Source organism: Colletotrichum truncatum (genome assembly GCF_014235925.2).
Source record: "Colletotrichum truncatum strain CMES1059 chromosome Unknown Contig_0001, whole genome shotgun sequence".
NCBI classification, from domain to species: domain Eukaryota; kingdom Fungi; phylum Ascomycota; class Sordariomycetes; order Glomerellales; family Glomerellaceae; genus Colletotrichum; species Colletotrichum truncatum.
Window position 1 is genome coordinate 10,363,323 of NW_027222398.1, and position 23,271 is coordinate 10,386,593.

Consider the following 23,271-nt stretch of genomic DNA (forward strand, 5'->3'; position numbering starts at 1 on the left):
GAGCTGAACACGGACTCACGGGATAGGTCACGTGAGTCGACTTATCGTTTAGATCACTAGTCGATGGCTGGAATGGGAAGGTGCTTTGGGGAAATGCAGTTTCCCGTGGGCAACCGCGGTGCACCGACAATGGTGGAGTGGCAGACGTGGTCGGAGAGGGGCCGGGGAGCGGGGTACAGTGGCTCGAGTGCATTATCTAATCCTTTGCGAAGGCGGTGTGCCCTATCCAGATTAGCGCTCGTGTTCGGTGCAGAAGGGTTTTGCCGACAACCCCGTCATAATCCTAACCCGGAAGGGACAGGCAATCAGTACGTAACAGCAGCCAGCCATCCCCGTCGCTCGTCCCACGCCATATCGTCGAATCGAGTTCCGCTGACACATAATTTAGGCCTAACGCATTGATGTCACTCCGATCCCTGAGCGAGAGCGGAATGATTATCCTTGCAGAAAAAACATTCGCCGACCGCCTGGGCCCAGCCCGGCTCCCAGTCGCTACCGTAGTCGCTGGCCTTGTCGGTTCGATCAGATCCAACTTGTCCAACACCCATGCCATTAAGGGTTTGAATTTCTGTCGCCATCGCCTGCCCTGGGATGACGAGTCAGCAAAGTCCGTGACAAATTCGCTTACCATGGTCCTGCCTGACATCCCACCACTGAACTGATACAAGCCATTCGTCAACTGTATCACCGTCTCTTCCGTCTTGTTCGCCGCCTCCCGTGTGTTTAGTCTTGACATACATCACCGCCCGCTCTTCCGTGCTTCGTCATCTTTTCAGTTCGACGCTGGCCCTTTATACGTTTGCATCAACCTCCCGGAAATCGCTACTTGGTCTTTTTCGTCATCTCGAGAGAAACCTCTTCGAACGAGCCGAGTGGAATTGTGTTGCCCAGCCTCGTCACCCCGCCAATCCGACCGTCGTCACCCGCATGTCTTCCACAGCTTTCCCATAACGACGTGTTCCTTTTGTTGCTGTCGTCCAGGCTATGACAATGTCGGGAGGCCGTCCTCAGCCAAATCGCAGTCCTTCTTCGCAACAGCACATCCCGGCGACCCCCAGTGGGCTACGCCAAAGCTATACCATGGGTTCGCCGCCTGTTCAATCTCCTGGCTCTGTCGCTGGCTCCGCTGGCGGCGAGTCTGAATACCTGACCACTCGCGAGGATGTGACACCACTGGCCACGCCCCTCCCCAACGAGACCGAGGGCCGAGAGGCCCCTCGCGCCGGGTCTAGCCTCCCCCGACCGCATACGTTCCCCCCGACCGAGTCGACGAGTCTCTTGCAGAATGTCCTCATTGACAATCCGGGAAGCTATGCTAATGGTACCTTCTCCCCGCGACCTGCGAGCCCTACCGCCAGCGCCAGGAGCGCCGACTTCGACAGGCCTTCGTCTTCGGCGTCCTCGATTCCCATCCTTGATTCCATGCTCACCACTATTACGGGCGATGACCATTGGAGAAAGCGCTTCATCAGGAGCATCAAGAGCAAGAAGATGACTACGTCAAGGACCCTAGCAGAACAGGCTGGTTTCCAGGACACCCTTTGGATGTAAGCTATCCTTTGATACTAATACCCAACGTCAACTGGACTTGACTGACGATAAAATGATTGCAGGTATCTTTCCTATTACATCCCACTGCTTACCTGGTTGCCCCAATACAAATGGTCATACCTGAAGGGCGACCTTGTCGCGGCGTTAACACTTGCGTCTCTGTATCTTCCCATGGCTCTTTCGCTCGCCGATAATCTTGCCCACGTGCCTCCCATCAACGGTTTGTACGCCTTCGTCTTCAATCCTTTCGTGTACGCCATCTTCGGTAGCGCGCCGCAGATGGTGGTTGGGCCCGAGGCTGCTGGGTCTCTGCTGGTCGGTTCCGTGGTCAGAGGCAGCATCGACCAAGACAAGGGCGAAGAATACAATGCCGAACTGCAAGCCAAGATTTGCGGTGTTGTTGCGGGCATGGCAGGAGCCACAGTTTTCCTCGCTGGTCTGGCTCGTTTGGGTTTCCTCGACAGCGTGCTCAGCCGCCCATTCCTGCGAGGTTTCATATCCGCCATTGGCTTTGTTATTGCAGTTGACCAGGCCATTCCCGAGCTTGGCCTTGCCAAGTACGCAGCGGAAACTGGCGTAGGTCATGGTAGCAGCATGGACAAGTTGCATTTCATCTTTAGCTCTTTCGACCATGTTCACAAGCTCACTTTTATTGTCGCTGGAGTCAGCTTTACAATCATGATGGTCATGCGCGAGTTGAAGAAACACATGCAGCCAAAGTATCCCGGAGTTGCGTACATCCCTGACCGATTCTTTGTCGTTGTCATTGCTGCCGTACTCTCCTGGCACTTCGATTGGTCAAGTAAGGGCGTCGAAATCCTCGGACCGGTCAAGGCTGCCTCCGGCCATGTCTTCACTTTCCGGTGGCCATTTCAAACATCGCACATGCAACACATCCGCGAGGCCATGGGAACTTCATTCTTGATCGCCCTGCTTGGCTTCTTCGAGTCGTCAGTTGCCGCAAAGAGTCTCAGCAGCTCAGATAGCTTGCATGGCATTCAGCTAAGCCCCAACCGAGAACTCGTTGCTTTGGGAGCTGCCAACATTGTGGGTGCATGCTTTATGAGTCTGCCTGCTTTTGGTGGTTACGGAAGAAGCAAGTTGAACAAGCAGACTGGCGGAAAGACACCTATGAGCTCCATCTTTCTCAGTCTCATTAGTCTGCTTGCTGTTCTGTTTTTGCTGCCCTACTTCTACTATCTTCCCGTGAGTTTCCCGTCCCTGGAAGCTAGCAATACATACTGATCTTACCAGAAACCCGTTTTGTCTTCCATGATCACCGTTGTCGCTTGGTCCTTGCTCGAAGAGGCGCCACACGACATTGCGTTTTTCCTGCGTATTCGCGGCTGGACTGAACTGGGCTTGATGATCATCATCTTTGTTTCTACCATTTTCTACTCGCTCACCTTGGGCATGGCTATCGGTGTTGGCCTTTCTTTGCTTCAAGTTATCAAACACTCGACTCGCCCGCGCATCCAAATTCTCGGTCGCATTCCCGGCACTCACCGTTTTGAGAACGCAGAGTTGAACCCTGATCGCTTGGAATTCGTTGAGGGCTGCCTCATTGTCAAGATCCCCGAGCCCCTGACATTTGCCAACACAGGCGAGCTAAAGGCACGTCTTCGGCGCCTGGAGCTGTACGGTACAAGCATGGCTCATCCCGCACTTCCAAGGCTGCGAGGAGAACATCATAACAAGAACGTTATCTTCGACATTCATGGAGTCACTTCACTAGACGGTTCTGGTACGCAAGTTTTGGAAGAGATTGTTCGCAGTTATAGAGAGCGCGGCGTTAGAGTGTTTTTCAGCCGCGGCCCTTCCAACCCGCGACATCATATTTGGAGACTCATGCGCCAGTCCGGCATTATCGATCTGGTCGGCGGCGAATCTCATTTCGTGACGGATGTGCAGGAGGCGTTAAAATTGACCGAGTACGAGCACAGTGTTCACGATGCTACGAACCCTTGAATGTAAGAGCAAGGGATAAATCCTTTTTACACAACATATGGGAGTTGATGCATAGAGAAGGCGTTTGGTTTCCTGTATGGGAGCGAGAGGCGCTCATGCAATATTCATTTCTCGCACGACTATTTGCCTCACGATTTTTGCCGCATGTTTATAATGAGTTTGCACGACAGCGCAGGTTATAGATAGTATAAATCAAAAGCGATGAATTTGTTTTCCATAAACTAGCTCGATGTTGGTCACGTCTACTCCTTTTAACCTATTATGCTTTTCGCAACACATCAATTGACACATCGATAGAGCAGTTTTACTGGTGGAGGGTGTGACCGCTGAAGATATGATATTTTCTTCGCTAGCATATGTGTCCGCTATCTCAACAATGGTTTTCTTCATTAAGGACATGTGCAAAGCCGTCTAGAAATGAGGCACTCTACACGACTCCTCCTTTCCTGAGACGCCTTGTGACTTTAAACAATCCAGACAATTAAATACCCGCCTCTGCTGAATGATCTTCCTCGCTTCCTTCTCAATTTCGCCACCCAGATTACGGCTAAAATATCGATTCGACCGGCATTGGCAAACACCAACTTCCCTCATACAAGGAAAGTCCTTCATCGTGATTTTGGGGAGGCTAACGGCCGTATCTAAGAGGTTGCAAAATTTGTGCTTTGAAAAGTCAATATCCCTCGGTAGAATGTCAGACTTGTGCAGCGTTTCAACGTAATATCCGAGAGCCTTTGATGCTCTCGAGCACACGTTGTCCGATGTGTCCCAATCCCACATCATGGGGTTCATGACCCCCTTATAGAACGAGTTGCAGGCTTCATGTCTTTTAGTTTCAAGGCAACCTGAAGATGACAAGTAAGTATCGTCGACTTCATTCTCCAAGGATCTAAACCTACTGATAATGTCGTGTCTCAAAAGAGGATGGTCCACCAGCATCTTGACTTGGTCTGATGCCGTTGAAAAAGGTCCCTCGTGATATAGAAATATGCGCCACGAGATTTCTGAGAACTCTACCGGAAGGTCGATCACATAGGCAAAAATCAACAGATGGCAAAAGTCGCTCATGTGCGGCACCTCGTCGTCGAACTGCGAAAGCCAGTCTCTGATCCACACGATGCCGCAGTATTTCAGGGCGTTTATGCACTCGTACTTGTCGCATATGTACGCAAGCTTCTCTAACGATAAAGGCCTCGGACTTTCGGGGACGTAGACGTTATGCAGGATTTGGCAGAGGATTGACATAGCGTCAACGTCGTCATCTGGCAGCTCCAACTCGTAAGGTGCTGAACTGGCCGATTTCTCAGCGAGTTCGGTGCCTTCTTTAAATTTCCCGCCTAGCATGGCTTTAAAAACGGGCGAGTTCAGTTGCAGAACTTTTGACGATACTTTTAATTCGTCATTTTGCAGCGTCTCATCACCGTCTTCGGCCTCGTCAAAGCTTATACGGCTTAGAGTGAGTATGAGGTCGCCCTCGACATCAATTTCGTGCTTGGTGGTCATATTCGAGCGAGAAATGTCAGTGATTGAGGTGAGGGATGAGACGTCACAGGAGAGAGAGAGCTCTCGGGTTGCTGTACACCATCTTTAGGAAAATTTTAAAGCTCTTGGCCCGGGTCCTCTCGGCGCTCTGTGTGCAACGAGTGTGTAATTACACCTACTTCCTGCTGCGTCAGCGCTGCGACCCCGCGTAGCAGACAGATTGAGCTGAAATGTGGACGGGCCACCAAGACGTATGAGATAATGCGACTCGTGATGTCCGGGAGTCCCGGTCGAACGGTTTTGCTATGGTCGACACGTGATGTCGACCTCGAAAGCAATGGACGTTCACGCTTTACTACTAGAGAGTCGCAGATGAATTGGTTCACAACGGCCCAGCTTTACAACGTTGGTATGTCGGAATGATTTAATGAATTAAATCCAACAGTTTTAGCTGGCTCCTCCTTATAAATTGACCTTCCGATATTCCTTACCCTTGGTTCTAAAAGGTTCAATGCCAGGGATTCCAATCCAGCCTTTCGTGCTGAGGGGAAAGTCCCATGCGACAGTAGCCTGGCCATCTTTAATTGACCATTTTGCTTGGAACTTGCCCCTCAATGTCGTGAACCCAGCTTGTGCTTCGGTGACTCCTGCAAAGACAGGCTTCAAGCGCCATTCCAACCCAGCAGGAACCTCAACTTGCAGTCCCACCAGGTATTCTGCCAGAGCACTCGTAGGTCCAGCGCTCCAGCCGTGTGAATGAGAGATATAGGACTTGTCATTACGGTATCCGCGTGTGTCACGGTACCCGAACGATCCATCCTGAAGATACCCTTCAATAACAGTGGACTGAGTACCGTTGGGGTTGTTTAGGTACCAACCACAGCAAGACCTAATGAGTTCATCCGCCCTATCTCCTCGGCCGGCTTTGAAGTGTGCTTCTATCTCGATGCTAGAGGTAAATGGAAATATGTTTCTGGGAAGCCCAGGCGACTTGGACCCAATGGGCGTCCAGTTCCGTGTCAGATATGTTGCTACGGCCTGAGCATAGCTGCTTCCAGCTTCCACAACACCGAAAACAACAGCCATGCTGTTTGAATCTTGGGGCCAAAGTCCAGTTTTTCCGGGTGTGTCAGTGAAAGCGCCTTTAGTTTCGTCCCAGAAATGAGTAAGGTTATTTTGCGATAAAGTCTTGGCCTGCGCTGAATCCGTAGATCCCAGGTCACTGCCAAGATAGTTGGCCAATCGAGCTCCACTTATCAAGGTCCGGTACAGACTTGGATTTCACTGGTTAGCAAAGGTTTCATAAAGTGCTTTCGCTTGTCTTACAGCATGTTTGGCGCACTGCCATTTATTTGATTGACATAGCGGCCCCAGTCATCGTCGCGGTCAACGTGGAGAAGGCCTGATCCCGTTACTTTGTTGTAAGTAAAGTCCAATGCCTTCTGATACATGGGCCAGATGCTCTTGAGCCAGTTAATGTCACCCGTATACCAGACGTAGTTATAAGTTCCAACTAAGGACCACATGTGGTACACTATGGTGCGTTAGCTAAGATATTATATAGTTGCGGCTCCTGAAGAACGTACTATCGCTGCCTTTGCTATTTCTAGGCTGTCCAGAATAGGGAAGCTCTCCATTGTCAGACTTGAAATTGATAGTCAGCTATCCAAATTTGGAAAGAGTCGCGCACTAGACATATCCATACCTGGGCATCGAACATGGATTGGAGAGAGTTTCTAGTGCTCTCCATTTCACCTGTACTCACAAAGGCGGCAGGGACAGCAACGCCCATGTCAACAGGCCAGAACCAGCGATCTCGCTTTGCTCTGTCAACAAGAAATGTATCACCGGTTCCTAGAACAACGCTACTACCCCAGCCTGCAACACTGCATACTAGGCGGCGGCCGGTATCCCTGGCGATACAGTTCGTTTGCAGAGTGTTTGCACCGGAATACCAGATCTCGTTGAGGTCCTGATCATTTGAATGAAAGTATCCCTTGTAAGCTCTCAGGTTCTCGCAAGTGGGCTGAAATCCAATCTCCAAGGTCACATCTGTGATGTTCAATACTGAGTTTTCGGTTTGGAACAGGGTGAGGTAGCGGAATCCTCCACGATCCTTGTCATTGGGCATGATGTACCTGCCCGCGCCGGAAGTTGTAATCGTATGGAGAAAGTTGCCATCTGCAATACTCCCTCCATTAGAGTTGTCACAGTTTTGACCTATCCATAGCTTGCTCTTTGTGAAAGCAAGGCCCAAAGTCGCGGATGACTCAATCACTGTGTGATTTACACTGACTATTCCACCAACTTCAACGGCAAAGTCAAACACCAAAGCGGAGTTGTTGCCTTATAGAACACTGCCGCTCTTATAATCCGACACCAGCTCTCCAGCCGGCAAAGTAAGGATAGACTTCAGGTTGATGATTGAGGTGTTAGGAGCAAAATTATTCGCTTTCCTTTCACCCTTGGAAGCGGCGTCCAGAGGGCCATTGCAGATTGTATCACGCCAACATGCTGAGGAAGCTGCGAAGCACAGGGTGGAGAACAGGGAAGACAATATCATTATCACAGAACTTTCCAACGTGATGTAATTGCAGTCAATTCAACAGACGAAATCAACATACATATATTTGTACTACTGGCATGCTCGCTCCTTTTTTCAGTGCGTCTATAGGAGGCCAGTCACCTGATCCGAAGCTCAAACGATCGTGTAACATTGAATTAGGATTGCTATCGCCAGGAGATGTCCCGAAATGGCGATATTCTTGGACCGAGTTGAGGACGACCGGGGTAATTGCGGGGATTGTGGAGGATCTCACCTTTGACATACAACAGCTCTACCAGAGATAGGTAGCATTCGGAGTAGTTTGGCTACGTGACACCAAACTAATTGGGGTTTTATAATCAACCGATTGCACTGAGATTGGTGCATATCAAGAACGACATTCCGCGAGGGCGAACTTGACGGCACACTCCATAAAGTATCTGAACTTACATCTGCAGACAAGGCCCCAATGTGGTAATGACCACCATATTCAGTTGCCTTGGATTTCCAATCGGGCAATGTTCGCGAGAAAAGACAGCGACAATTACTGTCACTAACTCCGCATGGAGAATCTCTCCTCCTACCATCTAGGTCATGGGGGTACCTCTATCGACTGATCGGGTAGATTGGCGATCAACATGAGATTCACGAGCCATCACAAATTGGGTAACAATCGCGTCGCCTCTGGCCTGACTGCCTGCCGGAGTGAATAATTACCACAGGTCGTAACGTACCACGGTCACAGGATGGAAAAGATAAAAGCCCCTGTTGCTCTTCTCTTCCTCACAACGTTGCCGCCGTCATCTGTCAGAGTACCGAAACATAAAAATGGCATACTCAGCAATGAAATCTCTTGCCTTGGTTTTCCTTGGACTTTCCATCACCGTACTGGCTGGCTCTGTACAAGTCTCGACTGTTGATGGTCGACCTCAGTGTACGGTTACGGCAAACGGAGACAAGAAAAGCGACGTTGAGAATATTTTGGCGGCATTTGATAAGTGTGGCAAATCAGGAAACATAGTCTTCCCCAAAGACCAAAATTACTGGATTGATCAGAAGTTGAATCCGCGTGTTAACGATGTGAGGATTCAATGGCGAGGAGAGTGGACGGTAAAACACCCCAATGCATGGCATACAAACTATTGCCTAGATGGTCGATTTTTTACTTATATCCCAACAGTTCTCGGATAATCTTACCTACTGGCGCTCCAACTCATATTTCATTGAGTTCCAGAACCACCGTGCTGGTTTTATTCTCAGTGGAGACGGTATCTACATTGATGGTTTTGGAACAGGTGGTATCCATGGCAATGGTGACGCCTGGTATACGGCCGAAGCTGGAGAGACTATTGAGGGCCGCCCAATGGTAAGTATATTTCCTCAATGTGACCATACCGTTTTTCGATTTGACCAGCTTCTTCAGCCTTTCGTGTTCTGGAATGTCAGCGATGTCACAGTCAAAAACTTTTACATCAGACAACCCCAGTTCTGGGCGTATAACATTATGAACGGGACGAACATGTACTTTGAGAATATCAGCAGCAATGCTACTGCGACGAAAGCCCCGGCTAGGTACAACTGGGTGCAGAATACAGACGGGTTTGGTAAGTGGTTGATGCGACCACCTTAGGCAAATCTAATACTAGAGAGTATAGATACCATGGACGCGCGCAACATCCGTGTCAAAGGTTTCGAGTACACGGGTGGAGATGACTGCGTGGCCATCAAGCCTCGATCCTACAACATTCACTTGGAGGATGTCACCTGCCATGGAGGCAATGGGATCGCCATCGGAAGTTTAGGACAATATCTCGAGGATTCGAGTGTGGAAGATGTCGTCATGAACAATTTGCTAGTGAGTAAACATGAGTATCAACTATTTGGAAATCTGGCTGACGCCTTACCTAGCTGAAACGAACATCAATCGACATGCGCTTCGGTGTCTACATCAAAACTTGGATTGGGGAGCTTGCACCTCAAAGCCACTATGAAAATGCTGGACAGCCGCGCGGCAGGGGTTGGGGCCGTGTTCGCAACATTCTGTTTTCAAATGTCCATTACGAGAGGGTCAACAACGCACCGTCTATTCACCAGAACAACGGAAACAATGGCTCGTTTGCTGGGACTAGTAACATGGAAGTTTCACACGTTACCTTTGCCAACTTTACAGGCACGCTATCTGGAACTTCGAATCGGGTCAGCCTTACTTGCAGCCAACGACATCCCTGTGGAAACATCACATTCAAGGACATTAATCTTCTCACATCAAGCGGCACAAACACAACTTGCACTGGGAGGTGGACAGTGCCTGAAACAGTTACTGGGCTTTCAGGATGTTGAGAATGAGTATGAAGTCTGACTATAAGTAGGCACCGCTCCAAAGGTTGCTATATTTGCCAGGAAACAACACCTTTGTTCCTTTGTTAGGGGTAACGGGCAACACTTTCGAACACGTAACAAGGTGTGACCTGATTCTGCTAATAGTGTTCTCAAGCAAAAAAAAATTGGCCAGCGAAAAAGCTGTCGCATATGTGACAAAAGACTCGTGAATTTGTTGGCTTGTATTGCCGGGAAGATCATAAGCCTGGGCGTGTCAGTTTCAACATGAACTTAATGTCACTTCCAACAGCTTGGTATTCGTTTTCTTTGGTTTCAATACGTCTAAATTGTGATTCTGCACAATGTCACGCTTCGTTCTTGGTCTGGTTTGTAACCTATGGTTATTTTTCCGGGCATGGCAAACTTACAGGCATCCAGCTTGTTGTGGATGACTCTGGTGAGATCAGCTCGGAAAAGCAATTAATGCAGGCTTTTTAAGTAACTGAGTCCTTTGATTTCTCGTCTTTTTTACGCGCTACAAAACAGCTAGTGGGAGGCGCTGGAGACAATGGCGCTGCAGATCTCCTGCATGCCAGGGTTCACTCGGACGTCCGACTTGAATCTTCAAATGGCGGGTCATTTGACCGTCTTGTGGTGTGCAGCCTTGTGCCGCTTACCAAGACCAATACGACAGGCGTAGCCTACAACTTAACCTCTCGATGAATGATCTGCATGATAAAGCAAGAGAAAAGGTTGTCTTACCAACTGTCGTTGCATATTCTGAAAAGAAACTATACCATACTTAAATATGGCCATTTATGAAGGGGATTAACTAGTATATGTGGAAAACAGCTAGTTTAGCATTTAGTAATGCCGAGTTTATTTTAAAAATTGGCTCTGCCTAATGGGCCGTTGGCGGCCTTGATTTTCGAGGCAATAAGAAAGCCTACGGTATGGGTATACTCGCTATTGTTCCCGGACCTGGCAGCTGAAAGTGGAGAAAACTGATGATGGAGAATTATCCAAAGGTGATCAAGCAGTAATGCGAATTAATGATGCTGTTTCGAGTAATCATGTGAAATCGTGTGATTACCAACTCCTCGAATCCTTTTCCTGCCTTTCAGCCCTGATGTTTCTCCGACCTTATGCATTCTAACGGCGAGAATGATCTCCGGGCCGGGGGTTGCCTGCTAACTTGCATGCATATATGTGCTATGTCGGCTTCCTGCATGTTGTCTCAACGTGAGGATCGCTGCTGGGTACTGGCTGACTTGATATGGTCTGATTTCTTCATTGCCCGCCATAACATCCAATTAGATATGGAGGTAAATACTGTAGTGGAGAAACAGGTTTATAGCATAGAGGAGTTTGTGCAGGCTCCAACCCAATATTAATAGGGCGAAGAAAAAGAAAAGCAGAAAAGAAAATAACAAGCTGCGCTTCCCGAGACACAGTAACGATATTTGCAAAGATTTTCTGGCGATCAATCGCTGATACAGCGGCTCAGCTAGCACTACCAGACAGTCTTACTCTAATTTCATCGTCGAAGTACAGGCAAAAAAAGGAATGCGATCTGCGGATAGGCAGTAACCAGCGCCAGCAGGATTTATGACCGTAGTTGGTGCTTCATCCTATGTATACAAACCCCGTTAGCTCGGCCGAGTCGCCGTCTCTTGGATATACCTTTCACAATTGGGACCTCAGTGGCCCGTCTCATTGCGCAAGATGGACATCCGCAAAGCCCGATGATCGAAGTCGTTCGCCTTGCAAGAAAGAATGGTATCACTAGCCCCAAACAGCCAACACGCGGTCCGTTCAAAGCCAAAGCCACGAGCGATCTCCCTCTTGCGTAGGTGACGTCGCCGTGGGACTTAAAAGTGTGATAAAATGGCCTGATATCATGCCGGAGCCGTCTGTAGACGAACAATGCGCTCGGTGTCTCACCTCAGGCCATTAGTGCAAGCCCCTAAAAGCTCACGGATTGTGGCGGCCACGCTGCCCGTGGGTACCTACAGCTTTTCCACCACATCGCTCTTATTTTTAGACCATTCGTTCGCCCAAACAAAATGCCTCGCTGGGCAAAATTAGAAAAGAAACAGGGATGAAGAAAAAGCGGTAGATGATCATACCCCGGGCATCCTTCGATGATATTCCCTTTCCCTCATCCTTCCCTCTTTGTCACCCCTTGTCGTCGTGCCCAATGTCCGGCCCCACCACGCCGAATCGTGATCCACATCTCCGAGTCTGGGGGCCGAGTTGCGAGAGGTGTCATCACAACGACCTAAAATTCGGCGCGTATGCCAGTAGTACGGAACTATAATCCCAGGTAAGTCATCGATAGGGGAAAACTAGACGGTGCCTCAGAAAACAGAGTTTCTTAGGCCTTGAGAGACAGTCGACACAACGTGTGAGTTCAACTAGTTTCCGGGACACGAAAGCGAACGCCACTACTTTAGCGATGGCTTTTTCCACTAGGAACTGACGGGGCCAAAAAGGTTTGCGCGACAGTCAAGAGGTACAGTCTACGACAACTGGACGTCTAAGGTTTGACATGTCGCCGACCATCTCGGGCACCACAAACACGGCAGCTCAACCGCCCTGACATGCTGCATGAAAGCCACTAAATTAAAAAAAACTTAAACTTCACTTGGAGAACACTTATTGTGATATCGTATTGGACAAAAAAGTACGGAGTAAAAGTTTTCATGATTAAAGATACTGACAATCTGGTATGGAAGAACCAAAGCCCTAAACTAAATATGATCGACCTGAGCAGCTTACAAAGGAACCTGTTTTCCTTTTGTGGGTATGACGCGACTATTTTATGCATGTCGCTTGTGCAGCGAGGGAAATAGAAAGGAAACCTGAAAAAAGAAACCGGAGAGGGGGAGAAGTAAAAAGAAAAGAAAAGAAAAACACCGTAGAATCGTCTCACTATGCTGTAACATCGTAATAACATGAAAATACAGGCCTCAAATCCCGTTTGCTAACACTCTCGCTTGCGGTCCTCGAATGGGCCGGAGCGCTCATCTGACTTGTATCTTTGCGAGGAGTCGATGCCGACGTCATGCTCTCGACGTACTCCTTGAGTTTGTCAGCCAAGAGAGCAGCCCTGGCCTTGCGCTCAAAGATAACGACGTCGTCAAAGTCGTCCGACTCCTCCTCGTCCAACTCGCCCAACCCTCTGCGATGGTTTGCGAAACGCAGGGGTGTCTTGTCCACCTTGACCTTGCGGACAAAGTCCCTGCGGCGGAGGTGGTATCTTTGCGACCTCGCACTCCAGAAATCCTTGGACATCTCACCGAGTTCCTGGGCGCGGGCGCAGGCGAGACCGGCAGGAGAGACATCGACGTTGCTCTTCCAAGCTCCCGGAGCCGGGTTTCTGGCGAACAGAAGCGATTTGACGTGCTTTCGAATGCGGCTGTCGAGCAGCGCACCTGTGCCGGGCAGCGTGTGGTCGACGAGACCCATGGCCCGCGCGTCAGCCGGTGACAGGGGTAGCATGTCGCGCAGCAGCCTGGTGGCGCCATCCGAACCACACCGTCCGGGGTAGGACAGGGAGTGGTATTCGGAACCATGCAAGCCAATGGCACGGTAGGCTGGGTTGAGCACAACCTCTGACCCCGAAATAACGACGTCGCATGCAGCGGCTAGGGCGACACCGCCGGCGGCGCAGTTGCCTCTGACGCCGGCGACCGTGAGGATATTTCGCGACGGGAAGTCGTGCAGCAGGTAGTGCACCACGTCATCGATGCGGTTGATGTTCAGCCAGGATTCGAGAGCGGGGTCCGCAGCCGCCTCGATAACGTTGAGCGCAATTCCGTTGCTGAAGTACGAGTCGCCACCCATCAGTACCACTGCGCTAAGTGGCCGCTCCACGACATGACTGGATGAGATGAAGTCTAGGGCGTCAATCATGCGGGAGCACTGTTCTGTGCTCATGGCGCCGTTGTAAAAGTCAAAGTAGAGGAATGCCACTCTCCTGGCCCCGGAGAATGTTTGGAAGTCCACCCAGATGTCCTGCTTCGTGTTGTGAGGGGATTGAGACCAGTCGATGGTCGCTCTGGAGATGCGGTTCTCTACGACGAGATTGCCGTCTATGATTCCCAGCTCGTTGAGCCCGGCCACGGCAGGAACTTTGGGCCACAACATGGCGTCGGTCTTTTTCTTGAGGCGACGGATGTGTGAAATCCAAATACCCTTTTCGTCGCAGGTTGCGATGCACACGGCGTCGTCCCGGCAGGCGATGACATCTCCGGGACGTGCTTGAGCTGTGAGCTCCTCACACTCTTCAATGGACCCTCCGTATACGTAGAGGCTGGGACCAAAAAGCTTGGTCAGACAGCCAGGCTGGGAGTCGGATGATCGAATCCTTCGGGAAATTTCTCGCGCCGTATGCGACTGAATGTCGAAGTCGCGTTGCGCAGCCTTGAGAAGCGGCCGGTGATGTGTGACGCCGCCGAGGAAGGCTTTCTGCAGTGTCACCGAGGCGTTGCGGTAGGTGGGGTTTGCCTCAAGAAGGGGGTTGACAAGGTGCGGGGAGAACTTGTCACTCCCTGGAGAGGGTGGAGGCGTGTAAGGGGAGGCGGCTCGGATGGATGCTGTCTGAATCCTCTCAATGGCGGCGAGGGTGGCTGTGAGTGCGGCCCGCGTGACAGGACCACGATAAAGACTTGATTTGGTGACGGTCGGGGAATCGATTTGTAGAGGAAACTGTTCGAAAGCCCATACTGGTCCGGCATCGAATTCCTCAACGGCCTGCAGAACGGTTACACCCCAATACGGCCGGCCGAACTCACTCCATGCGTTGTTTTGGACGAGTGTCTCGGCGTCAGCGACAGAGCCATCATCGCCCATGAGCACCCAGTCCAAGGCACTTGGACCAGCATCGCCTGGGGGTCCAGGATGAATGATGAGCGTGAGATAGTTGTCGTAAACTTCGCGGGGGACTCGGACTGTAAGGAAAGGGCAGATGATTAGGTTGGGCTTGGCCAGTCTGGCAGCCTCAATCATTGCTGCATCCGACTGGGCATATTCGATTGTGATAGTGTGCGTCTTGGACAACGCCAAGTACAGGCGTTGCGACAAGGAGTTGTGCGCAGTACAGAGGAAGAGGATGTGCATGGCGGCGTTGTTGATGAGGGACATGAACACAGGAAAGGGTCGATGGGGCGCAGAGATGGGAACTCTTCTTCTTTCATATCACTCCCAAGAGGAGAGGGGAGAGGGGAGAGGGGGCACAGCGGCCCAAACGTATGATATATGCAAGTCCAGGCGAGAAGTGGTCTGGTCATCCAATGCATCCCCTCTTCTATGAAGCAAGTACATATGCACCACCCATGGGATGCCTGGCAGCCTTTCAGATACACACACCTGTGGCTTCCCCCCTCGTCCTTGACCCGGCCATGTGCGACCTCGAAAGCTTAACGGCCGAGGCCAACGCTTACCTTGGAAAGAAAGAAAATTGGACATGCCATCTTTGGGTGCCTTTCTTGGCTTATGGACTTGGCTGCATTTGACTTCGACCCATCTTGAGTCGAGCAAAAGTCAACGTGGTGTTGATGTCGCGCCGTAGCTTTGACTCCGGCTCAGCCCCTTGGGGACCACGCCGGACGAATCGGGCTCGGACTTGACAAGCCCAATCAGGATTGAGGAACTCAGGGCGAACGACCGGAAGTGGCTGCCCTGAGCTGTTGTTCATCTCAGGGGCGCGCTGGGAATGGGGCCGTCACCCGTAGGCGCTAATGCTTAGGTCGAATGCTTTGCATAACTAGTGCCTCCAGTTGCTCATGGCGGCCGGCACCAACCAGATTAACGAGGCTAATCAGTGCGTTTCGACCTCAAGAGTCGAGCTTTGGGATCAACCACGACGACCTGCTAGACCTTTAGCGCATGAGGGTCTGTGCAATTTTGCATAGTGAGACATTGAGTTGAGTCGTCAAGGAGAAAACATAGTAATGCAGACCCTGAGGATGCTGGCCCGCGGGGAAGTCATCGTCAACACGTTGGCCCTGACTTTTCGGCCGAATCTTCCCCTCAATTCAGTATTGCCTCGTCGCCTTGCTAATTTCTGACTGGCGGTCATGAGACCTATGGGAAATGGGAATGCAGGCTCTGCAGCATGACTATGCAGATAGTCCCACCCCGAGATTTTGCCCTTCAAGCCACGACATGATTCATTGGTTTCGGCATCGCCCAGCGCGTCTATCACACTCGCTATCACAGTCACAGCCGCTAAACGCCTGCATTAGGCCGGCGCATTTTCAAAAAGGGCCAGAAGCTCTTGACAACCCTCTCGTTTCCATGCAGAGGGGCCTATAGGACAATGGCGACTGTGCCGCATCTGCATCCGCATCCGTTGGTGGTGGCAAGCCCATGGTATTGGTAAGTGACCAGTCGTGTCAGTGCCTGGTCCGAAGTTCAGATGCTGTGCGCGCAGGAACAGACGAGGCCGTATCGGATGGTCGCTTTCGTCTGTACATGCTGGTACGGCTACCCGACTCGATGAGATTGCGATCCGATGGCTCACACACCAAATGACTCGGCTACGCTGTCGCCCTCATCCGGAGTAACCCCAATTTCCAGTAGTTCGTGAGCTCTGTCAACTGTGTCTGCGTCAATGCCGGCCTCGTAGATCAGGTCTTCCTCGGCGAAATTTAGCCGTGAGAGTGACAGGATGTATCGTTGCGAGCCACCGTGTGACATGGACAATTTCGAGAGAATGTTGGCGACGTTGGCTGTATTGGGGTCTGTTGCCAACGTGTGGAGCAGGAGAACGATTTGCGATATTAACAGTGACGGACTACTACGATCATCATCCCAATCTTCGGCATCATCGCGGGGATCATCCGGGGCTACGACCACGGCCCCGTCCTTGCGCGAGGATGAGGAGCCGCTAACGTTCCTGCCTGCCACAGGATTCGAAAGGTCGTAAAGTGCATCTACTAGTTCGCTGAGCGCCGTGACTAAGCGCGGTATGACACTGATATGAACCGCGATTTGTCGTGCGCCGTACGGCGTGCGCGCAAAGGCCATGAGCGTCTGTATAACGGCGAACCTCACGGCATGTTTCTCGCTAGTGGTGACGGCTGCACGTGGGAGGTCAACGAGATTCAGTGACACCTTGTCGATGATCATTTTTGCTAGCAAATCAGGCTCCTTGCCGGAGACAATGGGGCCAACGGAGCTGGCGAGAGCAGATGTGCAGAGCATGTTGAGCATACCAAGGATATCGTCTAGCCGCTGCTTGGGTGTCAGCAATACAAGAACAAGATCGAAACTAATCAGTTGCCAGAAGTCAGTCTGTCGAGTTTGGGTGCCGTTTTCAGTCTCCGTCAAGGTGGTGGCGCAAGCGGCGGCAGAGGCGTAGAGTAACGACAAGATGTAGGTGGTATCAACATGTTGCTGTAAGGCGTCTATTGCGGGATCAGGTGAGATGCCGCCATCGACACTCAGAAAGCGTGCTTCAGCAACCAAGTAAATAGACTGTTGCGCCGTAGGGACCAGTTCGTTGATGATTTGAGGCACCACTGACATGGTTTGCAACTGAAGGGTAAAAGAGAGCAGGGAGGTGAGGTCCCAAATTGGACGTAGAAAGTTTTCATTTAAACACTGGTTCCACATGCGAATTATGAGGCGGGAAAAGTCCACCAGAAGCTGCACCGGGTTCAGCGGATTGCCCATCAGAGGCAGCTCTCGGAATATGAGGGAGGCGAAAGATGTTGCCGGATCTGAGGGGAATGTGTACCGAGACAAGATGTCAAACGTCGGCGGCTCCCCATGTAGCGAGCCATGATCAAGAATTACTTGGAGGAACTGCAACATCGTCAGCTAATGTTCTCATCACGAAAAGCCACGCCGTAAATGGCTAGATTTACCTCGAAAGGCAATACATTTGGCCCCGGGCCTGGGTATTGAACAGGTGGCGCAATAGTGGCCGAATCGTCAACCATGATCGCATCTTCCGCATGGGTCTCTAGGGCCATGACTGGGCTGTCAACGGTAGGTCGCTTTCGCTTGCCTTTCGTGGGCGTTCTTTCTGACATGGGAACGGCAACTGGACCAGCATCACGCGTCTTTCCCCTCGCCTTGGAAGGGCTTGGTGCGATGTCCATGTCATCAAACCCGTCGGCCATGCCCCAAGTCTTGTTCGTCTTCTTTGGCGTGGTTGTCCCCGACACCGAGATTTCCTGTGCTGTATCCTTCCGACGTGGCCGGCTCACTGCGTCTTTCATATCACGCTGAAGAAACTGAAGCTCCGTGGTGGCCTGCCTCTCAGCAGCCACAGCAGCCTCAACTGCCCTCTCTTGTTTGGCCGCCTGCTCTGCATTCTGCTTCTTAAGGCGTGCGATTTCAGCGGTGTGGTCTTGTTGGGCCTTGGTGGAATTCGAACGGATGATGGCAACCTCTCCGCGAGTGGAGTTGAGCTCGGCCTCAAGCGCCTTGAGCCGTTGTTGTAGAGCAGCAACAACATCGTTACCAGCAGGCAGTGTTGGTTGAGCCTGGGATAGCGGGGGATTGTATCGAGTCGACGAAGGAAGCGGGGGCCTCCCAAATTGGGTTGGTTGAGGACGATAGGGAGCACCGACGGGAGGCTGAAAGCGCTGAGAGGCAGCGGGAGGTGCAAAAGACGGGACTGGCGGAGGGTATCGAGGACGAGAAGAGAGAGGTGGTGGATTCGCGGGTGCAGGGGGTGGATTCCATCGTTGTGGTTGTGGTTGTAGGGAAGGTCGTCCGGGTAGATGCGTGTGATGTTGAGGTACCGTCTTCTCGGGAAGGGGCCTGGTAATGACAGGAAGAAGCTCGTTTGTCACCTCGGTATCGTCGAGGTCGTCGTCTTCGAACTCCAGGTCATTGTAGTTCTCGACCTGTGACCAATCGTGAAGTTGAGAGTCGTTGAACTTGGGCTGGGCTTGAGTGAGGCGAATGGCATTATCCTCGAGCTCTTGGAGAGTAGTGTCGTTCAGCTGATCAAATTCATCATCTGAGTATTCGTCCATGGCTTCGAAGGGAGCGTCAGACAACGCATTGTCGAAAATTAAAAGGGGTAGTTGTAGTTTGTTGACTCTACAGTCTGAATAGTGGCAAGCACCAGCGCAGGCAACAAACGCCGTTTTCCCTTATCTTTCTTATCGGTAGCTTGTAGGGGGGGGGCGCTTGCTTTCGGCGGGGAGCTGCAACGCGGGACAAGAGACGCGACGACGCGCGCTGGTGGAGAAAGGAAGAGGCCGCGCTGAGCCACAACTTTAGTGATGCACCGCCATAGAGCACTGTGGCGCACAGAAACTGGCAGCCACAATCACAAGCAGATGCACTGCCACATATCTACGGCCCGGATGCGATAGGTAGTGCCTCCGTTCTAGCCAGTAACTTTAGCTGCAGGAGAAAAAGCGAATGGTAGCTCACGCCTTAGCAGATAAACAGCAGGTCAGACCATTTCCAGTTGGTCATTGAAGCTACAGCCGGCATGTGATGATGTCAACTGGCGCAAAGTGCATAGTCTCGGCTCACCCGGCGATTCTGCTGTTGCCCAATCTTTGGGGGCCTCATGAGCACGAGTTACGCCAAAACGCCGTGTCTGAAATCCTGGTTGGACTTGCGGATAATCACACAGATTTTTTCTTGCTGCTCCCCCTGTGGTTTCCGACAGTATTAGGGGCAATTGTCCTGTATTGATGGGTCTTCCTCCAGCCTATCAACCTCTGAGACTGGGGAGCTGATCAACTCAACATTTTCGGTAGACAAGGGATGCTCTCCTACAATGGAAGGATTACAGGGGAGTCGAGCCCTTAAAAAGATGCGCGTATCCGTATGTACCATGTAACCGTGCACGCAAGCCAGGACAGGGCCACGAAGCGTCCCCATGTAATCCCCAGACATTCAGCCGGCGTTCGTGTTTCCCGCGTGTGTAAAGGATATGGACGGGGGATTCAAAAGACGGGATGGGTCGACGGGAAGTAACAAGAATGCGAGAGATTGCTTCGTGGTTAATCTGGATGACATACCACTCTGCTGTAATTTACTATATACAGAGGAGATCAGAAAGCAGCGGAGCGGACTACATGACCATTCCGCAGCCCGGGCTACTCTCCGGAGTTTGCGTGCTATGGCGGGCGGACGGATTGACCGACAGATGGCGCCACGTGCATTATCTCAACCCAGCTTATATAATCCCCGCTCACCTACACTACCAAAAAAGTCTTCTGCCAATCACTGGAGTGATGGTGGTAATAGTGCCCCGAGCTTTCGCTTCAGATTACATATTCTCCTTGCTCCAGGGCATGTCCCCGCCAAGCCACAAGCCTGACGTAGCTTCTCTGCGCTAATTACAGCGTCATCATCCACCACGACCAGCTGCCCTGGTATTGTAACAGCAGCAGCATCAGCAGCAGCAGCTCCAGCTTTTATTTTTTTATTTTTTATTTTGGTCCTCTTTTCCCTAATCATTTTAGCACTATTTTATTCTTGTTTTAATCCGCTGCCAGCACAGCACAACCTACCGAGCCAGCATAAGCGCCAATTAAAATTAAACCAAGCGAGAAAAGCGCATCTCCCCAGTTCTTCTTCCTGTCCCCGTTGTTGTGTTCCGCCCGCTTGGCATTCAGAAAAATCCACAAAGACCCGGCCCCCCGTGTATATCCACCTTGTGGCTGCGCCAGCTGTCTTGCCTGGTGTCTCTTTTTTGCCTTACCTCACCCGCTCGGTTCAACAAAACATCCACGTCGTCAAAACCCGTCTTCTTCTCCCCCCGTCAAACGTCTGTCTTGGCCCGCAACGCAAAGCCCGCGTCCGCCTTCGTCGTCATTCAGACCTAGATCAAGTCTCGCTTGTCGACTGTTAACCCGTCCTTTCCCTTACCTGGGTCCCCTTCTCCACGATCCCGCTATTTCTGACCGCGCCGCCCCAGCGCCCCAACGGCCCAATTTGCGCCGACCCTCCGCTTCTGACCCTTGCCGCATCCGAACCACCCGCTTTGCGACGAGAAGCGACCTGTCCCGCGAACTACCCTTGACAAAAACCTCGTCGCTGATTTCCTCAAATCTTTGGGGGCCACCATCTCATAAGAACACGGTCGACGCCTACCGCCTTCCACCCCTCGATCATACCTGGCACAGAAAGACATGATGGCTCGCACACGGAGGGGAGTCAAGTTTCCCCACAAGGCAAACGGCCATGTCGGTGCGGATGGACGCCGCTCTAGCTTCAGCGACGTCAGCGAAGATGGTTCCCAATCAAAGGGCAAGTCTGGCGCTGCCCTGCAAAATATCGCCGAGGTAAGCTTCTGCTGCCCATCGCCCCTGACGCCCTTTCCAGCTTCCAACCACCACTCTGTGGTCCGGCGCTCTTCATTCCCATATTGCCAAATAAGCGTCGTTGCCGTCATACTAACCATGTGCCTCTTCAACAGCAACCTCAATCACCCGAAGAGGAGAAGCGAGCCGAGTACGAGAAGAAGAAGGCCAACTTCCTAACCCGTACATTCTGGACCTTTGTCATGTTCGCCGGCTTTTTCACTGCCCTCTTCATGGGCCATATCTACATTATCTGCATCATCACCGCTATCCAAATCATCTCGTTCAAGGAGGTCATTGCCATTGCCAATGTCCCCAGCCGCGCTCGTCAGTTGCGCTCCTCCAAGAGCCTCAACTGGTACTGGCTGGCTACCACCATGTACTTCCTGTACGGCGAAACCGTTATTTACTACTTTAAGCACATTGTGTTGGTCGACAAGGTCCTACTTCCCTTGGCCACCCACCATCGCTTCATTAGTTTCATCCTGTATATCTTCGGTAAGTTTCCACTGCTCTCTCTGCGGTTGCCTCGGGAGATTATCTGACTATTTCAGGCTTCGTCTTTTTCGTCACCTCCCTCCAGGCTGGTCACTACAAGTTCCAGTTCACTCAGTTCGCCTGGACGCATATGGCGCTATACCTTATTGTCGTCCAAGCCCACTTCATCATGAACAACGTCTTCGAGGGCATGATCTGGTTCTTCCTCCCTGCCGCTATGGTTATTACGAACGATATCTGGGCCTACATTGTGGGAATCACCTTTGGCCGCACTCAGCTGATCAAGCTCTCCCCCAAGAAGACGGTCGAGGGTTTCGTTGGCGCTTGGATTATGACCATCATCTTCGGCATGCTTCTTACCAGCCTGCTGATGCGCTCCGATTTCTTCCTCTGCCCCGTTACTGTAAGTATCCTCTCGTGTTGCATTCTGATAGAGACCTGCCTGCTGACGTGCCAAGGATCTCGGCGCAAACATCTTCACCGGCCTCGAGTGCACACGAAACCCCGTCTTCAACCCAAAGACCTATACCCTTCCTCCTCTGTTCTTCTTGCCGCCCAACATGCAACAGAGCCTCTCCTTGACGGTGGCCCCTGTTCAGTTCCACACCCTGGTTCTGGCGACCTTTGCTTCGCTTATCGCTCCTTTCGGTGGCTTCTTCGCTTCCGGGCTGAAGCGCACCTTTAAGATCAAGGACTTTGGCGATTCTATTCCCGGCCACGGTGGTATGACTGACCGCATGGATTGCCAGTTTATCATGGGTTTCTTCACCTACATGTACTACCATTCCTTCATTGCCATTAACAAGGTCAACCTCGGCAGCGTCATGGAGATGGCCGTAACAGGTTTGACTGTTGAGGAGCAATTGGAGTTGGTGAGGGGCATGGGACGTTATCTCAGCAACCAGGGCGTTTGGGGTGATGAGGTATGTGTCCGCTGATTGTTGATGTTTTTGCGTTGACTGACCCCTTGTCTAGATTATTCAGTGCTTGGATAAGGCCGCGCAGCTTAAGCGGTGAAGGGGATGTTTGTTGTTTCCTTGCGCTGCGAAAACCGTTGGCAGGTTGGCTGCTTTTTAATGACGAACTAATGGGGAGCTCGGTACATGATCTGGCTCGAGTTACGAAGCACCTGGACGGTCTCGATTCTGCATGAAAGCGACTGCAAGCGGCGCGATGTCGAGGAGCCGGATGCTGCGCAGCATGGGTAAACAAAAGTATTCGCCTGACGACAAGGGCGGTCGCTGTAAAAGAGAATTTCCTTGGTTTATGACGGGCAGGCGGAATTTGCATGGGCTCGCTATTGTAACATACCCTCCTCGCGATGTTTTATTTCATCATACCATGTCTCCTTTCGTCTATTACACTTGGCATCCTCATAAGGGTGTTACAATCTGTTCCTGAGTGATGTATGGCCCTGACAAGAAGAGGCTGTTAATGCGCTGGCGGAACTCAAGTCTGGCTTCCGAGGCCGCTGCTACCGCAGCCTGGCCCTTAACCGCCAGGCCGAACACTGGACCGGGCCGGTATCCGGTTTCCGGTTCTCTTTGAGGAGCACATCCCGGTCATAGCTTATCTAACCCCCGCAACCCCGCTCCGACTAGACGTCTTGGTTCAGGA

General features: G+C 51.5%; 9 protein-coding genes across 9 annotated transcripts; 3 read left to right on the forward strand and 6 right to left on the reverse strand.

Annotated features, from left to right (window-relative positions):
* Positions 1-404: 404 nt before the first annotated feature.
* On the reverse strand, positions 405-740 carry CTRU02_202906 (uncharacterized protein; the record flags this gene model as incomplete). Its single annotated transcript, XM_070204106.1, has 2 exons — positions 405-586; positions 629-740. 2 exons carry the CDS (start codon positions 738-740, stop codon positions 405-407), a joined length of 294 nt encoding a protein of 97 aa, XP_070062688.1.
* Positions 741-990: 250 nt separating this feature from the next.
* CTRU02_202907 (sulfate transporter) lies at positions 991-3,519 on the forward strand (the record flags this gene model as incomplete). The annotated part of the gene is made up of 3 exons (XM_036731238.2): positions 991-1,547; positions 1,614-2,757; positions 2,806-3,519. 3 exons carry the CDS (start codon positions 991-993, stop codon positions 3,517-3,519), a joined length of 2,415 nt encoding a protein of 804 aa, XP_036577107.2.
* Positions 3,520-3,930: 411 nt separating this feature from the next.
* Positions 3,931-5,022, reverse strand: CTRU02_202908 (uncharacterized protein; the record flags this gene model as incomplete). Its single annotated transcript, XM_036731239.1, has 1 exon — positions 3,931-5,022. The coding sequence occupies one exon, from the start codon at positions 5,020-5,022 to the stop codon at positions 3,931-3,933; it is 1,092 nt and encodes a 363-aa protein (XP_036577108.1).
* Positions 5,023-5,463: 441 nt separating this feature from the next.
* CTRU02_202909 (bacterial alpha-l-rhamnosidase domain-containing protein) lies at positions 5,464-7,132 on the reverse strand (the record flags this gene model as incomplete). Its single annotated transcript, XM_036731240.1, has 4 exons — positions 5,464-6,274; positions 6,328-6,535; positions 6,588-6,645; positions 6,707-7,132. 4 exons carry the CDS (start codon positions 7,130-7,132, stop codon positions 5,464-5,466), a joined length of 1,503 nt encoding a protein of 500 aa, XP_036577109.1.
* A 1,242-nt stretch (positions 7,133-8,374) lies between these two features.
* CTRU02_202910 (extracellular exo-polygalacturonase) lies at positions 8,375-9,886 on the forward strand (the record flags this gene model as incomplete). The annotated part of the gene is made up of 5 exons (XM_036731241.1): positions 8,375-8,656; positions 8,727-8,912; positions 8,970-9,150; positions 9,202-9,401; positions 9,455-9,886. The coding sequence occupies 5 exons, from the start codon at positions 8,375-8,377 to the stop codon at positions 9,884-9,886; spliced, it is 1,281 nt and encodes a 426-aa protein (XP_036577110.1).
* A 2,913-nt stretch (positions 9,887-12,799) lies between these two features.
* On the reverse strand, positions 12,800-15,013 carry CTRU02_202911 (formyl transferase domain protein; the record flags this gene model as incomplete). Its single annotated transcript, XM_036731242.1, has 1 exon — positions 12,800-15,013. One exon carries the CDS (start codon positions 15,011-15,013, stop codon positions 12,800-12,802), a length of 2,214 nt encoding a protein of 737 aa, XP_036577111.1.
* A 1,377-nt stretch (positions 15,014-16,390) lies between these two features.
* On the reverse strand, positions 16,391-18,864 carry CTRU02_202912 (DNA repair protein rad26; the record flags this gene model as incomplete). The annotated part of the gene is made up of 2 exons (XM_036731243.1): positions 16,391-17,680; positions 17,743-18,864. 2 exons carry the CDS (start codon positions 18,862-18,864, stop codon positions 16,391-16,393), a joined length of 2,412 nt encoding a protein of 803 aa, XP_036577112.1.
* A 1,883-nt stretch (positions 18,865-20,747) lies between these two features.
* Positions 20,748-20,987, reverse strand: CTRU02_202913 (uncharacterized protein; the record flags this gene model as incomplete). Its single annotated transcript, XM_070204107.1, has 1 exon — positions 20,748-20,987. The coding sequence occupies one exon, from the start codon at positions 20,985-20,987 to the stop codon at positions 20,748-20,750; it is 240 nt and encodes a 79-aa protein (XP_070062689.1).
* A 1-nt stretch (position 20,988) lies between these two features.
* On the forward strand, positions 20,989-22,671 carry CTRU02_202914 (phosphatidate cytidylyltransferase; the record flags this gene model as incomplete). The annotated part of the gene is made up of 5 exons (XM_036731244.2): positions 20,989-21,138; positions 21,270-21,654; positions 21,711-22,057; positions 22,113-22,577; positions 22,630-22,671. The coding sequence occupies 5 exons, from the start codon at positions 20,989-20,991 to the stop codon at positions 22,669-22,671; spliced, it is 1,389 nt and encodes a 462-aa protein (XP_036577113.2).
* Between the last annotated feature and the right edge of the window lie 600 nt (positions 22,672-23,271).